This window comes from Syngnathus scovelli, chromosome 1 (genome assembly GCF_024217435.2).
Source record: "Syngnathus scovelli strain Florida chromosome 1, RoL_Ssco_1.2, whole genome shotgun sequence".
Lineage (NCBI taxonomy): Eukaryota > Metazoa > Chordata > Actinopteri > Syngnathiformes > Syngnathidae > Syngnathus > Syngnathus scovelli.
Window position 1 is genome coordinate 2,793,671 of NC_090847.1, and position 17,170 is coordinate 2,810,840.

Below are 17,170 nucleotides of genomic sequence, written 5' to 3' on the forward strand. Positions count from 1 at the left end.
CATCTTCCCGTTCAAGGTCCGCAGGCCCTCAAGGGCCTGGGACAGGCTTCCGCCGGCTGCAGTATTATTCGGAATAAACGTGCAACATTGCTCACCGAACATGGCGCAGACACCGCCCCCCTTTGAGAGTAGCATGTCAAGGGCCATTCGATTCTGGAAAGCCATGAGGGAAGTAGCGGCCAGTCGGGAGTGGACCGCCTTGAAACCCGCCTCGGACCAGTTTCCAAGCCTCTGCACGTTGTAATGGACGTAGTTAATCCTGTCAACATTTTTGTTAATAGTACACCACCAACATAGGGCGGATTCAAAACCAGCTGCTATCTGATTCACCAGCTTATACTCATCCGGTACTCCTCTAGGAACACCAATGGCGTCTATGTAAGTTGGATTAGCTGCGCCCCGCCATTCGGCGTTTCGTTTCGTTCTCGGCCAGAATACGGGCACTACGGACTTAGCAAAAGATGTCAGATTCAACTTTTCATAGGTAAAATAATAGAAGAAGATGCTTCTGCGTAGCGTGCGGCACTGTTGCGCTATTTTCGGGAATGTCTGCTGTACGCGCACTTGCTCCTTTTTTTTCTGCTCCTCTTATTTATTTATTGTTGTGTTGTGTTATTTATTCATTATTTATTCAGCACACTTTTGTTATACTTGTTTACTTGTTTGTCTGTTGTGAGCCATGTCTTGTCACCGTGGGATAGGGGGGAACGGAATTTCGGTTTCTTTGTGTGTCTTTGGCATGTGGAGAAATTGACAATAAAGCTGACTTTGACTTTGACTTTGATTAGGAGCCACAGTAAACATTAATGACTTATTGTAAGTCCAAGACAAAAGCCATGGTACGCAAGTTGGAACGCAGACGGTTACTGGAATACAAACAACCTGATCAAAAGGGGATTTAGTGTCGCGTTTATGTCTAGCAATTTTTCCCCCATGAGCCATATCGATTAGAATTAGCGTTGGTAGCTGCCTGAGAGAAGAATGTTCGAGGCTCATGGTACTCTATCCATACAAATAAAATAACCCCCGGAAAAAATATAATGGTAACACAAACCAGCAAAAGCAACCAAAAGCACATGGTAGACTTTGCGCAGGCTACAGCCCGATTAAAGCACTCACCAAATGACTCTCTAATGCTCATGTTTTGGATCTCCTCAGAGTCAACACCCTGAGCTTCGGGTTGGTGTCTTGGAAATTGGCTTCTGCTAGCTTTCGTGTCAACCCTGGATCTTGGCACCAGGATCAGGCACCATTACCAGACTTTGCTCACCTTCCGTACTTAGGTTGGGTCTGCAGAGATCACCTTTTTACAATGAGATAAATGAATCCACGTGTTGCGTTCGGCTATTTTCAAAGCATTAGGTGTCGTGAGTAGTACCAAAAAGGGACCTTCCCACTTAGATGAATGCCAATTCTTCCTCTTGATACTCTTGATCAAAACCCAGTCTCCCAGTACCACTTTGGGGTCTTCCTGCGGAGAAATGGGTTCACCATCAGTGTTATTGGTTAGATTCTTTTGACGTTCCAAAATTTTTCTAACGCGGCTTTCTCGGGGATCTCCCATGTGTTCTTGAACTGAGGAAGCCTGTAAGGTCTTCCAAACATAGTTTCATAGGGAGTTAGCCCTGGTGTACTTGTAATATTTATGTACATTTTGACCAGGTCTAAGCACTGAGTCCATGGTCGTTTGTTTTCTTCCATACATTTCTTTAATCTGTTTTTTATAGTCGCGTTAGATCTCTCAACAACTGATTGTGAACGATAGGAACAATGGTTCTTTAGATGTATGTGGAACATTCTCCCAATGTTCTGATTTACAAAATGTGGACCATTGTCGCTGTAAATTTTTTCTGGAATACCGTATCTTGGAATGATGTCTTTGCATAAGGCCTTTGCCACCGTGAGTGCATCAGCATGTTTGGTAGGAAATGTTTCTACCCATTTAGAAAATGCGTCTATTATGACCAAACAATATTCTTTCCCTTCTCAATTATATAATTGGATATAATCCATATGTATTGTCTGAAACGGATACAACGGAGTCGGGAATTCTCTGAGGCCTTAAATTGCCTTGTGGGTTATGTTTAGCACAGATCAAAATTGTTGTGAAAAAGCTGCAAAGCCGTATGTTGTATAAATAGCTTCAACTTGTTTCAGTTTCACCATACCCCCCGTCGAGACATGGGTGACCCCATGACTCGAAATAGCAGCCCATTTGAACAAGTTATGAGGCAAGACAGGTTTGCCCAAAGGTCACACAAAAAGACCAACAGTGTTTTTAGTTGCACCCCGTTTTTCCCAAGAGAGCCATTCCTGGGAGGGGCTCTGAGACTGCATGTCAAGCAACACATCAGAGGAGATGTGTGACATTGAATCATGAGCTGTGAGAGACGAGAGGACATGGAGCAGGCCCTCTGCAGCGGACTTAGCGGATTTTTCAGCAAAAGCATCACCGAGAGAAACAGGATCAGAGCTTGCAGTGTGAGCAGCACACTTGCAAACCGCTACCTTTAAAGGTAGCTGGACAGCGTCCAAAAGTTGAGTCAGTAATGTGGAATGGGTGACGGGCTTCCCTGCAGAAGTTATCATGCCACGGTTGCTCCACTGCTGAGCAAAAACGTGCACTGTAGCAAAAGCATACTGACTATCAGCCCAGATAGTGACGGATTTGTTTGCAAACAATTTGCAGGCCCCAGTCAAAGCAATGAGCTCAGCGGCCTGTGCAGACATATTGGATGGCAGTTTAGCAGCCTCCAAAACCATGTCGGCAGTAACAATGGCATACCCAGTAAGGGTCACACCAGATTCATTTTTCTTAGAAGACCCATCAACAAAAACCACATGACCATCTGGCAGAGATGTATCTTCCAAATCAGGCCGAGCCTTTGGAATCTGTTGGGCAGCTTCGACACAATCACGGAATTCGCCGTCGTCAGGAAGGGGAATGAGAGTGGCAGGAATGAGTGTCGTGCATCTTTCAACGGTCAGATGCAGCTGAGACAGCAACATAGCCATGCAGGAAAGATGACGTGCAGGTGACAGAAAACTCACTCACTCACTCACTCACTCACTCACTCACTCACTCACTCACTCACTCACTCACTCACTCACTCACTCACTCACTCACTCACTCACTCAATCAATCAATCACACAGGTGTTAATTAAATCGCAATTACATTGCAAGCAATTTAAACTCCAATGGAATATGTTTCATCAAATTCCAATCCAACTTTACCTTTGTATAAGGCACAGGTGTCAAATTGTGCTTCATATTCATGTGCCATCACTCGAATCGCAAATTATCTTCACTTTTAGTAATATGTTAAATTTTAAATATTAGACCAGTTTTTACTTGTCTGATTTGAAAGCGAGGTACTCGTCAGCTTGTTCCGCAGCTCCCACAATATGAGGCGCTCACACATCTACTCAGGTATGACAGTCATACCGGCCCTCCAAAAGAAGCCATGACTAAACCGCGGCCCGCGAATAAATGAGTTTGACACCCCTGGCACAAGGGATAGCCTTCTCATAGATCAATCGCGTATCTTAAATCATGCTTTTCCTCCTTTGAAGCGACTATGTACTTCAAACCCAAACGGCACCATTTTATAGGGAAAAAAATTGTCGAATTTATTCGTTGTCGACATAATACTGGTCGCAAATTTGCATGTAGAGCATTTTTGAGTTGTTGATCATAGACATCAGTTGAACACTCTTTCTGGTCTGTGTCTAAAGTCTTCAAACAACTCATCTTGTTTTTGTTTAGTCCGGCCAATGTCTGTGTAATTTGCTCTACGTTGAAATTTTATTTTTATCCTGCAATAGTTGGTCAATTTGTATTTGTAATGGCACCCCGTTATATTCCAATGAACGGCCCTGGAGATCAAAAGGACTCCAGGTGCCTTTACCGCTTGCCCAATGTTTGGTTAAGGATGCCGTGAAAACCTCTTGTACTTCATCACCTCTCAAATTATAGGAAGCAATGAGTTGTTTAATTTGGGGTACAAAGACGGAAAGGATGGTTCGCTTTGCCGTGCCACAACATCTGTCTTTGTAATTTGATCATTTTTCTCATCTTCACTCATCACATTCTCAGCTGCGGTTTTTAAGCGAGCACGAGCTGACACTGTGTCATCATCTTCCTGTCTGTGCAACAGCAAGTTCTTTTTTATCTTTTCTTCGTCTTCCTTATCTTTCGATTTCCCTCACATCTGGGAAAATGAGAATGTAATTTTGCTTTTTAATTTTTAATTTCAAGTTTTGCAAAATTGCTATATCCTTACTGCACCGAGATAAACTGTTAAATATATCTTTAAAAATAAACAAACAAAAACAATCTATGCTCTTCAAAATGGGACCCAAATGTCAGATTACAAATCAAACCTCCTCCTTCACTCTCACATTTTTTGATAGAACAGTCTACTTAGCTAGACACCGTCATATCATACTAAATAATGGCCTGGAAATTAAATATAATGTTGTTGCTGTGGTCCCTCAAAACATGTGACTAGAATTTGGACAATTACTAACCCCCATCAATCGACAAATTATCTCCTCACTAAAGTCCCAGCCTGTTAACCTATCTGCATCAAGAAGACATTTGCAATGCAGGGGATAAGAGAATAACAAGGAACACCTTAACAATAAACAAAATAAACCCAAACCACAATCAAAACCAAATAAACTAGGCCCATGACCTATGTAGACCAACACAGTACTCCAAATATTTCCCCATTAAAATTTAAGCCTTATTGTGTAGAGCACCATTGATTTCTAATCATTGACCTCATTTTATCCTTAATTAAATCCCAATCACGAATGCCCACTACTTAATATTTTACTTGGTGTTCTGTTCATAAAAAGTGCCCCCCTTGCAATGTTGTTTTTAACTCTAAGTGATTTAAATCTTTGACTTGTCCTTACATGTGTCCTTGTATAGTCTTATGTCATAACCAATCAATAATTTAATTTTATCCAATTCTACAATGTATGTTCTCTTACTCTCACATTTTTATGAGGGCTGGGCACTCTCCTCGTTGGACGAGTTTCTGACCACAACCCTCAGTTTATTCTATCATTTCTATTTTTTTACATTTAACAATGCAAATCTGATAACCCATTGTCTAGCACACCGCTTTCGTGCACCAATTTAACGCAATTCCATCCTTTATAACGAACTGATACACAAAGACAAACATACACAGAAACAAACACACAGGCCCACAACATAGACATGACAATCCTCCCAGCTGATAACAAGGGTGGGGGGAGCAACTGAAGTGCTGAGAGCCTCGCCACCGCCACGTCACATAATGCAATCCCCTCTGTCCAAAATATGCATTTGTCAAGATATTTTATATTGTTGGTGCCGACCCCTTGCATTTCAATTCATGTCGGGGTAGCGGCTTTTGTTTGCTATTTGATTTTCCCATGGTTTATTTCTCTAAATTTCGGAGTTGGCAATTCGAATGGCACCTACAGTGTCCTAAAGCCAACTTTATTCACCGGACAGTGGTAAAATATTCAATGAGTGGTAAGTCTCCTTTCCTCTGCTTTTACACAAAACCACTGTTTACATAAAGGAGAGCTCAAATGAGATCACTCTCAGTCAAACCACACACACACAATGCGCATCCTTATCGTCTCACAGGCAAGCAGGGGAGTCCGCCCTCCCGTGGATCTTTACAAAATCTAAACTCTTTAACCTTCCTATTGTGTAAGAAAAACTTATTTTTGCCTTTTTCTCAAAGTAGATATAAAACCTATCTTTTCATGGATAAAGAAGCCAAATCAGCTAAACAAGAGTTAAGAAAAACACTCCAGATGGCAGCAGAAAGCTAACACATTAGGAAGGTTAACTAGGAGGCCCCACGACACCTCAGCGGAATTTAACTGCTCCAAATTACCTGTACTTCTTTAGAAAACAGAGGAGTCCGCCCTCCCATGGAATTTAACTGACTAAGTCAGGGGACTCCATCATCCCAGCGGAATTTAACTGCTTCTAATTTCACTTGATAGGGTCTAGAATTGTCAAGGTTTTAAGTGACCTCTTGTCACTGCACTTTCATTACTTTCAACAGAATCAAGATTCATACTCACAGTCTGCTGGGCCTTCTCCTCGGATGATCTCGTCAACCACTCTGGCGTCCAACCGACTGATCGAGACAGCCCCGTGAAAAGGGTTTCTCTATCTATATGCCTTGGCCAAGGACTTGTCCTGCGTCGAAAAGTCGGCCGGAACCCCGAAATAGGTCTATTGAGATCCCGGAACGAGCCCCCAAAAATCTGTTAGGTTCAAAATCAGCAAAAGGATCAGCAGACAAAACCAGTGAGGCAGAATGTTGAGTCTTTTCTCGCGAGGAGTGCAATCAGACTTACAGCAGTCCCGAAATACACTAAAGGTCCGTTAACACTCCTCGCTCTTTTTATTTAGGAATGCCCTACCCACAATGTGAGACTAGCCCCTGAGGTGGGGGGAAGCGTGGGCTTTGTCTCATGAGAAAAGAAACGAGATTCTATAAACAAAATAAGTCGTAGACAAGATGTCATGAGAATCGAAAAGAGTGCAAGGGCAAAATGCCATGTGCAGACATCAACAAAATAGTTTGAGCTATCAACAGCTTTCTTGGATTCCCAGAGATGTAGAAGGTCAGGAAGCTCCAGACAGCATCGTATGACTTGTTGTGTTCTGGTGGACGTCTGCAAGGCAAAACAGCAAGCATTCTGTGCAATAATTTTATTAATAAGTACTCATTAGGGAACGCATGATAACATATATATACAATTTATCTAACAGAAAGCCTTTTTAACGTTTTAATAACATACTTGAACATGTCTTTCTTAACATTGCCTGTGATGCAGCAGTAGTACCGCAGCAACGCAGAAGTGTGCACGCGAGTTATTAGCGAAGAAATACTGGACACAGAACGTTTTTTTTTAAAGCTTTAATAACATACCTTAACATTTCTTTCCAAACACTGCCTGTGACGCGGCAGTAATACCGCAGCAACACGGAAGTAACACAGCAGCAACACAGCAGCAACACGGTAGCACAGCACGAACAGGGCTGGTTAAAAAAAACATACCAGTAAAAGTAAAAAAAGAGCCGTCTTCATCTTCCTCCTGTGCACTGAAACTATCGAAAACTTCCTCCTTAGTGTCCGATTGGAATAGCGTTAGATATCCTTCGCCTCGCACTTTCTCAGTCTCTCTTTCGTCGTCGGTTTTATGCATTTCTTCGAGTGTGAAGAGGTTCTGTTCATGGTAATATTATTCATGCACGAAGCGCTAAATTATATTAAACTAGCGAGCGACACGTATTGCTTAAAAGCGGCATCATATGCATTTCTTTTATCCCCCATAATGACGGTTTGTGTATAAAAGCTTCCTGTCTTTGTGTGAATGCGGGTGTGTGCGTGATGCGCGAGACGATCACGTCTTCTTCGGCGCATTATCTCTTCTTCGTCTGTCTCGCTCTTACTTCCTGCTGGAGCGCCCCCTGGAGACCGGAAGCCGTAGTACGCTCCAGAGTAGACACAAGATAATGTCATCAACATCGACTGTCTTTGGCTTAAAAGCGGCATCATATGCATTTCTTTTGTCCCCCATGATGACGGTTTGTGTATAAAGGCTTCCTTTCAGTAATGTCCGTCTTGATCGCGTGATGCGCGAAATGTAAACACAAACTAGCGCGTCTTCTTCGGGGCATTATCTCTTCTTCGCCTGTCCCGCGAAGTGTGAGAAACCCTTCTTATTTTAACAAGCTTTTCACTTTCTGTGATGGACACCCACAGTCAGCACATATATAGTGGATTTAAGTGATGTAGTGGTACTCAAATCCACTATATATGTGCTGCCTGTGGGTGTCCATCACAGAAACTGAAAAGTTAGTTAAAATAAGAACGGTTTCTCACACTCACCACCTGACATTGGGCCGGTTGGATTTGAAACTCCCAGGGCTGAAAAATGGTCCCAGCACGCCACTGTTGTACGGTGATAGCACTTAGATACTGTCAGGCAGGGGACAAGGCGAAGGACTCGGATGCAGAGTCGTATCTATCTGGGATTTATTCCAGCAAGCACTCAGAGCAAAAGTACAAAACAAAGCGCCTCTTGCGAGGGAAAACACGGGGCAAAAAGTACAAACAAAAGGCGTCGCACTGTGGCGAGTCAAAAGGCTAAAAGTACAAATCAAAACGCCTCTTTCGAGGGAAAACGTGTAGCAAAAAGTACCAACAAAAGGAGTCGCACTGGAACGAGACAAAAAGGCGCTGGAGACCCAGGCACAACCAAAAGCGTCGCTCGGCGGCGAGACAAAAAGGAGAGTTCTTTCAGAGAGTTCGGACATCAAGGAATCGCTGGTGGTCGGGACGAGGCTAGACACACTGGCACAAGACAAGGGGAAGACACGGACTAAATACACACAAACGGGCGGGGACACAGGTGATGACAATTAGTCTCGATTACGCGGGTGCACACAATCGGGATCAGGGAAGACAAGACAACCAACACCGAGGAAGGAAACACGAACTGAAACGGAAGGAATGACAAAATAAAACCGGAAGTAAAGTTACGACAATTGACGAGACAAAAAACTGAAAAAATAAACGCGACCGCATGACAGAACCCCCCCCCTAGGGCCGGATCCCAGACGGCCCAGGAGCCCCAGGGTGAGCCGCATAGAAGTCCTCAAAAAGTCCCGGGTCCAAAATATAACTAGGCGGCACCCATTGCCGCTCCTCCGGTCCATAACCCTCCCAGTCCACCAGGTACTGCCAGCCCCGGCCTCTTCTGCGCACATCCAATAGTTCTTTGACGGTGTAGGCCGTCCCACCGTCCACAGTCCGCGGAGGCGGAGGGGGCGCCGGATCCGGCACCAACGGGCTGTCCACCACCGGCTTGACCTTCCCCACGTGAAAGGTGGGGTGGACTGCAAGGGACCTGGGCAAGCGTAGACGCACCGCGGCCGGGTGCACGACCTTGGCGATGGGGAACGGACCCACGAAGCGAGGCGCCAGTTTCCTGGAGTCCCCCCGGTGGGGAAGATCCTTGGTGGATAGCCAGACACGTTGACCTCTCTGGTACACGGGCGCCGGACGTCTCCTCCGGTCAGCCATCCGCTTTACCCGGTCCCCCTGTCGGACCAGCGTGGCCCGAGCCGCCGACCAGACGCGATGACAGCGGCGCACCAAGGCGTGGGCCGAAGACACCGTCACCTCCGGCTCACTGTCAGGGAAGACAGGGGGCTGGTAGCCAAACACACACTTGAAGGGGGACATACCTGTAGCCGTGGTGGGCAGGGAGTTGTGGGCATACTCCACCCAGGAGAGGTTCTTGCTCCACGAGGAGGGGTTCTGGGAGACCAGGCAGCGGAGACTTGTCTCCAACTGTTGATTAATACGTTCAGTCTGTCCGTTTGCCTCCGGGTGATAGCCTGACGTGAGACTCACGGTTGCCCCTATGAGCTTGCAAAACTCCCGCCAAAACCTGGATACGAATTGGGGCCCTCTATCGGAAACTATGTCTTTCGGGAACCCATGAACCCGGAATATGTGGTCCATCATCACGGTGGCCGTTCGTTTAGCGGACGGGAGCTTGGGCAAGGCGATAAAATGAGCCATCTTTGAAAATCTATCCACCACTGTGAGTATGGTGGTTCGCCCATGCGAGGTCGGAAGCCCGGTGACGAAGTCCATAGATATCTCCGCCCACGGGCGCGAAGGAATGGGTAGGGGATGCAGCAACCCCATGCGGGCGCCGTGGGCGTTCTTATTCCGGGCGCAGACGGGACAGGCGGCAACGTATTCCTTGACGTCTGCCCTCATGGAGGGCCACCAGAATCGCTGCTGGATTACGAACAGCGTTCGGCGCATGCCCGGATGGCAGGAGAGTCTGGAGGTGTGAGCCCAATGGATGACTTGGGATCGTAATTGAGCAGGGACAAATAGTCGGTTCTCAGGGCAACCACTAGGGGGTGGTTCGTTACCATTGGCCTGCTGTACCCGGCCTTCGATAGGCCAGGTCACGGCTCTAACCAGGCAATGAGAAGGCAGGATAGTCTCAGGCTTCTTAATTTCTGGGTCCGAGTTGAAAACACGGGAGAGGGCGTCAGGCTTGGTGTTCTTGGTTCCCGGTCTGTAGGACAAAGTAAAGTTAAAACGATTGAAAAAAAGTGACCAGCGGGCTTGGCGTGAATTCAGTCTCTTAGCTGACTTAATGTATTCTAAATTTTTATGGTCTGTCCAGACCAAAAAAGGCTGCTGTGCTCCCTCTAACCAATGTCTCCATTCTTCTAATGCCAGCTTGACTGCCAACAGTTCGCGATCCCCCACGTCATAATTCTGTTCGGCGGGCGTCAGCCGTCGAGACAGGAACGCGCACGGATGGAGCTTGTTGTCGCTCTTGGCCCTCTGCGAAAGGATGGCACCTACTCCTTGATTGGAGGCGTCCACCTCCACCACAAACTGCCGCGACGGATCAGGGAGCGTGAGGATGGGAGCGGTGCTGAAACGGTTCTTTAGCTCCTGGAAGGCCGCCTCCGCCTCTGCTGACCAGCGGAAGGGGACTTTAGGAGACGTGAGCGCGTGCAAGGGAGCCGCTGTGGCACTGAAGCCCTTAATGAATCGCCGATAAAAATTGGCAAAGCCCAGGAATTGTTGCACCTTCTTACGTGAGTCAGGGGTAGGCCATTCCGTTACCGCGCTTACTTTCGCCGGGTCCATCTCTACTTTGCCCGGGGCTACGATGAAACCGAGAAAAGAAACGGTGCTCTTGTGAAATTCACTTTTCTCGGCCTTTACGTATAGTTGGTGTTCCAGGAGTCGTTGCAACACCGTCTCGACGTGAACCCTATGGGTCTTCAGATCTGGGGAGTAAATCAAAATATCGTCCAAATATACGTACACAAACCGGTCCAAACAGTCTCTCAAAACATCGTTTATCATGGCCTGAAACACAGCGGGAGCATTGGTGAGGCCAAATGGCATGACGCGGTATTCAAAATGTCCTCGATGCGTGTTGAACCCTGTCTTCCATTCGTCCCCTTCCCGGATGCGCACCAGATGGTAGGCGTTGCGCAGATCTAACTTGGTGAACACCCGGGCTTGCTGTAATTGGTCGAACACGGTCGACATCAGTGGGAGCGGATACCGATTCTTGATGGTGATCTGATTGAGGGGACTATAATCAATGCAGGGACGTAGGGTGCCGTCCTTCTTGCCCACGAAAAAGAACCCCGCCCCCGCAGGCGACGACGACGGTCGAATCAGCCCTGCTTGCAAGGAGGAGTCTATATATTCATTCAAGGCTTGCTTCTCAGGTCCCGAGAGAGAATACAGCCTCCCCTTGGGTATCGTTGATCCCGGCAGCAGGTCAATGGCGCAATCATACGGACGGTGGGGAGGCAGAGAGGTAGCCTTGGCCTTGCTGAATACCTCGGCCCATTGGTGGTAACACGCAGGGACCCCGGTTAAGTCTGGGGTTGGCGCGTCTGGAGCGGAAGGCACAGGGCGCGGGTTAGACTTGATACAGGAATCATGACAGTCGGACCCCCATCCCGTTATTTCCCCTGATTCCCAGTCTATAGCGGGGTTGTGGCGTTGAAGCCATGGATACCCGAGAACGAGAGGGTTCATTGGTGAGGTCACGACATGTAGACGTATGTTCTCCTGGTGGAGGCCAATTGACAACGAGACTGGTTCGGTTATGTGAGTTATCTCAAAGAGTGCCTGTCCATTGAGTGCCTTAGCTTTCACGGGAGTGTTCAGTAGCTCAGTCTTTACCCCGCACCGGCGAGCAAATGCCCAGTCTATCAAGCTTTCGTCTGCTCCTGAGTCTATTAATACTTCGAGTTCTATCTCTCTTCCCGACTGGGTGATCCTGCCCTTGGGAAGCACTCGCCCCGGGGACAGAGCCGCCGAGAAGGCGCTTACCTTCAGGGTCCTCCTCACTGGACAGGAGAGAAGGAGGTGTCCGAGCTCGCCGCAGTAGTAGCATCTTCCCTCTCGGCGCCGCCGTAACTTCTCCTCCTCTGTTAACTTGGCTCTGCCCAACTGCATCGGTTCTGGCTCCTGGCGCTGCCGATCCCCGTACGGCCTGGAGTGGTGAGCGTCAGGGCCGGCTACTGGAACGAAGGCGGGAGCGTTGCTGCGTCGGTGCTTTCTCCACTCTTGCAGCCGGTTGTCAGTGCGGATAGCCAGAGCGATGAGGGCGTCGAGGTCGGTGGGAAGATCTAAGGGGATTAGCTGATCTTGGATGGGTCCTGACAGGCCCCGGAGGAAGATGTCATATAGTGCCGCCGCATTCCACCCGCTCGCCGCGGCCAGCGTGCGGAACCGGATGGCGTAGTCTCCGACGGTGTCTTGTCCCTGGTCTATCTGACAGAGTTGGCGAGCCTTGTCTCGGTCAGCGGAAATGGGATCGAACACCGTTCGCAGGGCCTGGATGAAAGCGGGGAGAGAGTGACAGGAGATGGAATCCCTGGCCCATTCCGCGGTGGCCCATGTACGGGCCCTTCCCGTCAGGTAGGATACCATGTAGGCCACCTTGGAGCGCTCGGTGGGGAATTCTGCTGGGGAACTCTCAAAGTTCATCTCGCATTCTGTAATAAAAGCCCGGCTAAGGCCGGGTTCTCCGGAGTAGCGCTCTGGAGGAGCCAGTCTGGCACTGCCAGTCATGGGACCTCTTGCAAGGGAAGGAACGGGGGAAGCGACGGGTGTACTGGAGGTCGCTGCTGGTCCCGCGTTCAAGAGCGAGAGCACTTCCTGCATTTGCTGACCCAGCTTTGCTACTTGGGTGGCGACCGCTCCTCTGAAATTTTCTTGATTCCTAGCGAGTCCTCGGATCTCTTCTCCCAAGTCGCCCACCTCCCTCTGGTGCTGGGCGAGCAGTGAGGCATGGGAGCGCACTGTGGCGCACAGGTGCTCCGACTCTGCCGAGTCCATGTCTGGCCAGTGTGTACTGTCAGGCAGGGGACAAGGCGAAGGACTCGGATGCAGAGTCGTATCTATCTGGGATTTATTCCAGCAAGCACTCAGAGCAAAAGTACAAAACAAAGCGCCTCTTGCGAGGGAAAACACGGGGCAAAAAGTACAAACAAAAGGCGTCGCACTGTGGCGAGTCAAAAGGCTAAAAGTACAAATCAAAACGCCTCTTTCGAGGGAAAACGTGTAGCAAAAAGTACCAACAAAAGGAGTCGCACTGGAACGAGACAAAAAGGCGCTGGAGACCCAGGCACAACCAAAAGCGTCGCTCGGCGGCGAGACAAAAAGGAGAGTTCTTTCAGAGAGTTCGGACATCAAGGAATCGCTGGTGGTCGGGACGAGGCTAGACACACTGGCACAAGACAAGGGGAAGACACGGACTAAATACACACAAACGGGCGGGGACACAGGTGATGACAATTAGTCTCGATTACGCGGGTGCACACAATCGGGATCAGGGAAGACAAGACAACCAACACCGAGGAAGGAAACACGAACTGAAACGGAAGGAATGACAAAATAAAACCGGAAGTAAAGTTACGACAATTGACGAGACAAAAAACTGAAAAAATAAACGCGACCGCATGACAGATACTAGTGTGAATGGAATGGATGAAAAACAATGAGAAAATGCCAAAATACCAGAGGGTAAGAGCTCGAAGCAACATTTATTTTTTGATTGGGGAAGAAAAGAACTATAAACTTATCATTTTTGGAACCATCTAATTCATAAAATTTCAATTATGAACTATGAACCGAAGAAGTTCATTTTAAAATTTGTAAACTCAACTTTTAACTAGTGTAGAAAATGAAGATTTCCAACACTGTTAACAGGAGAGTGTTTTTTTTAAACATGTTCAAGAAATACTGTTCCAAACATTCAAGAAATGCTGTTGCAATTTCATAAACATAATCTTGTAAATAATTGTATTTTCAATGTTGAACAAAATCATCGTGATTATTATTTTTATCCATTATTGAGCAGCTTTAATAATATTATTATTCCACCTCACTATTTATTTGGGAGTCTTGACTAAATTCGCCGGATTTAGTCAAGATTAGAAGGAATTAGAAATTAATATAAGTCCCAATGATCATCGTCACACACACATCTGGGTGTGGTGAAATTTGTCCTCTGCATTTAACCCATCCCCATGTGATTTTGATCCATCCCCTGGGGGAGAGGGGAGCAGTGAGCAGCAGCGGTGCCGCGCTCGGGAATCATTTGGTGATCTAACCCCCCAATTCCAACCCTTAATGCTGAGTACCAAGCAGGGAGGCAATGGGTCCCATTTTTATAGTCTTTGGTATGACCCGGCCGGGGTTTGAACCCACAACCTTCCAGTCTCAGGGCGGACACTCTACTACTAGGCCACTGAATAATTAGTTCCTAAATTACATATAAAATCTGTATTGGCTGATTGAAAACAATACATAACATTTCTAAAGAAGGGGCAATTTTTTTTCTGAGTACAAACTCAAAGTTGATATGCGTATTTTGTGCGCAATTGCATTAGATATCTATGTATCAAATGGATTAAAAACAGTTTCTGAGTTAACTCGAAGATGGCGCTCAGCCACTATATTATAAGGTACGATGTAACACGAGGGTCGGTGCAAATGAGTTAATAGTTTAAACAACCCCCACAAAAAAATATTCAAAAAACGCTGATATTCAATATATATTTTCCACCAATAGCAAAAAACCAGTGGAATAAGACAGAACTCTGGAGTCCTATGAGTTTATGCTACGTTAAAATACACTTGCCATTGTAAAACCTACAAGACACATTGAACGTTTTTCTAATTAAAACCAAGACTTTTTAAAGCTTACGTGTCACAGTAATAAATGTTACTGTTTTACTCATTTAGTTGTGGTCTATGTAGAGTGGAACAGTGAGGCTTTTGTCTGAATTCCTCGTTTTGATAGTATCACAGGTCCCTCTTTTCCACTTGTTCTGATGTGCGGCTCAGAGCAAGCCATTGTGGTGCGGTCTCTTTAAATGCAAATGAGATACTTCACACGCCACTCCCTCCAGGCCGCAAGAGGTGCACCTCCCTTTCCGGTCGACATTTTTTTAGCCAAGGTAGCGTTTACTTGCGCCGCAAACTTTTTGATTGATTAAAAGATGTCAGCAGCAGAAGACTTGTCCATACATACCTTACACGTAACGAAATAAATCCCCTGACAATATTTATGAACACGTCTTGTAAATAAGCACTGCAGTCAAGGTACGAAGTAAGCAAATTTTAGCGTTAGCGTTAGTGAGAAGCTAACAATGCATTTAACACATTATTGTGTTCCCCAAGAATAAAACAGCACCTTTGATGAAATTCATCTGATACAACGGCTCAAAATACACCCACAAGAAGTGAAAAGCGCACAGCTCCAAAATCAGCAGAGAGACTGACGCTAATGCTATGAAAAAGAGTGCATAGACACGCAATATTATTAAAGTGATATGCGTGCCATCTCAAGCTTACCGCTTTACTGTGTTTGTCGTTTCCATAGATTGAAGGAACTGAACCATCTATGAAACGAAGTCTTTCGCCAAATCCTTCTCTATACTGACAAAAGATTTCTGAAACACTCATCCTTGAACAAGCAGGACTTTGCCCACAGATGTGGTAACACTGATTAAAAAATGAAATTTGACCAGGCACTTCTTTGAGGTTCTGATGTTGGGGGAGGGTGTGGATTGATGCATCCAACAGCGGGACATTTTGATCTCTCCACTTTGGCATCCTTGAGTTGTTTGGACTACAAGAGTCTCTCAGAGTAATAAAGATGGCAGATTTGCAAAACCGTTTGGCAACACTCATTACCTTGTTTGGTTTTTCCTGCCCCAACGGATGTGATGTAATAGATAAAAATACGCAATAGAAAATGGAGAAAACTGAGGGGAGTAAATAAAAGGCCCCAAACAGATTATAAAAGTATTTCTGCAGCACCTGGAGGGATAGATTAGAGTTTTTTACACTCTTGGAGACTCCAAATACGTAAGAAAAATGAATATAAAAGCAAAATAAGTGGATTTTCTGTATGTCTTACTTACGATTATGTGACTGAATGCAGAAAATATGATGGTACGTCTCTTGCTGGACAAAGGACTGCAACTGTGAGTACCCCTCTACAGTATACTGCAAAGCATATGATGCTGTCGGATGGCTGCACAACTGCTTGTTGGCACTGCAAAGAAAAGAAAACAAGCTGTCATCCAAGATGTATCATGGCATTGCCATTTTTGCATGCATTCACTCATCATCCGAATCAAATTAAGATAAGAAATAGGACGGTCCATCATCATTCTCCAGACTTCCCCATGAGAATGCGTGTCTGTGAAATTGAGGAGGACTCAAGAGTCCGAATGACTCGCAACTCGTCCATATCGGAACAAAAAAGTAAAAAATACCTCCAAGTTCGATAACGCCACTCTCAGGAAAGTGAAAGGCATACTCAACAAACTCCGAGCCCAAACACCGAAAGGCCAATTCATACTCGCACAGGCGTGCTGGTGGCTGCATTGCATCACATGACCTATGCATTGGATCACACAGCACTTCGGCGACCCCTCTGTTACACATGACGCGCACACATAAGAAACCACGCAGCCTGATGCCGCTGCGGAGCAAGCGAGCATCAACGCAGCAGCGTAGTATGAGCATTAGGGGTGCAACGGTACACATAAAAATATTGAACCGTTCGGTCCGCTCTGCACGGGATAATACACCCTAATGGACCGTGGGAAAAAAAGACATTGCATTATAATTAAATGCAGAAATGAAGGCAATGTAAAAGTGTTTTATTTATTGATAATGATTTTATCACAAAACGTTGCTGATGTAACGAATGTAAAAGAGTGTGACTTTTTCTTAAATGAACACTTTTTACATTGCCTTAATTTCCTCATGTAATTATGATGCATTGTCTCTTTTGCATCCATGTACTCCTTGCATTGTGTTCATGATACTAGTCATTTAAGCATTTAAAACTTTTTAAGTTCTCGTTGTCCGATCCACAGCCTTGCCGTCGTTTTATCTCGCTGTTATCTACCGTCAACCCGGGGCTTACTCTGGTTTTTCCTGGAAGAATTTTCAGAATTCGTGGTTGACCTGGTGAAAAATGCGGATAATATAATAATTATGGGAGATTTTAATATCCATATAAGTTTACCAGCAGAACCACTTA

The 17,170-nt window shown here is 46.1% G+C and overlaps 1 protein-coding gene across 4 annotated transcripts in view; it reads right to left on the reverse strand.

The window, feature by feature from the left end:
• tctn1 (tectonic family member 1) overlaps positions 1 to 17,170 on the reverse strand; it is a 253,262-nt gene that overhangs the window by 164,155 nt on the left and 71,937 nt on the right. For 2 of the 4 annotated variants that reach the window (XM_068651907.1, XM_068651906.1), the window contains exon 3: positions 16,038 to 16,171. In XM_068651907.1, coding sequence (XP_068508008.1) covers positions 16,038 to 16,171 — 134 coding nt within the window. Of the gene's footprint in view, positions 1 to 7,073; positions 15,934 to 16,037; positions 16,172 to 17,170 lie in introns of those variants that run through there. The other 2 variants (XM_068651904.1, XM_068651905.1) reach the window with 2 other exon arrangements.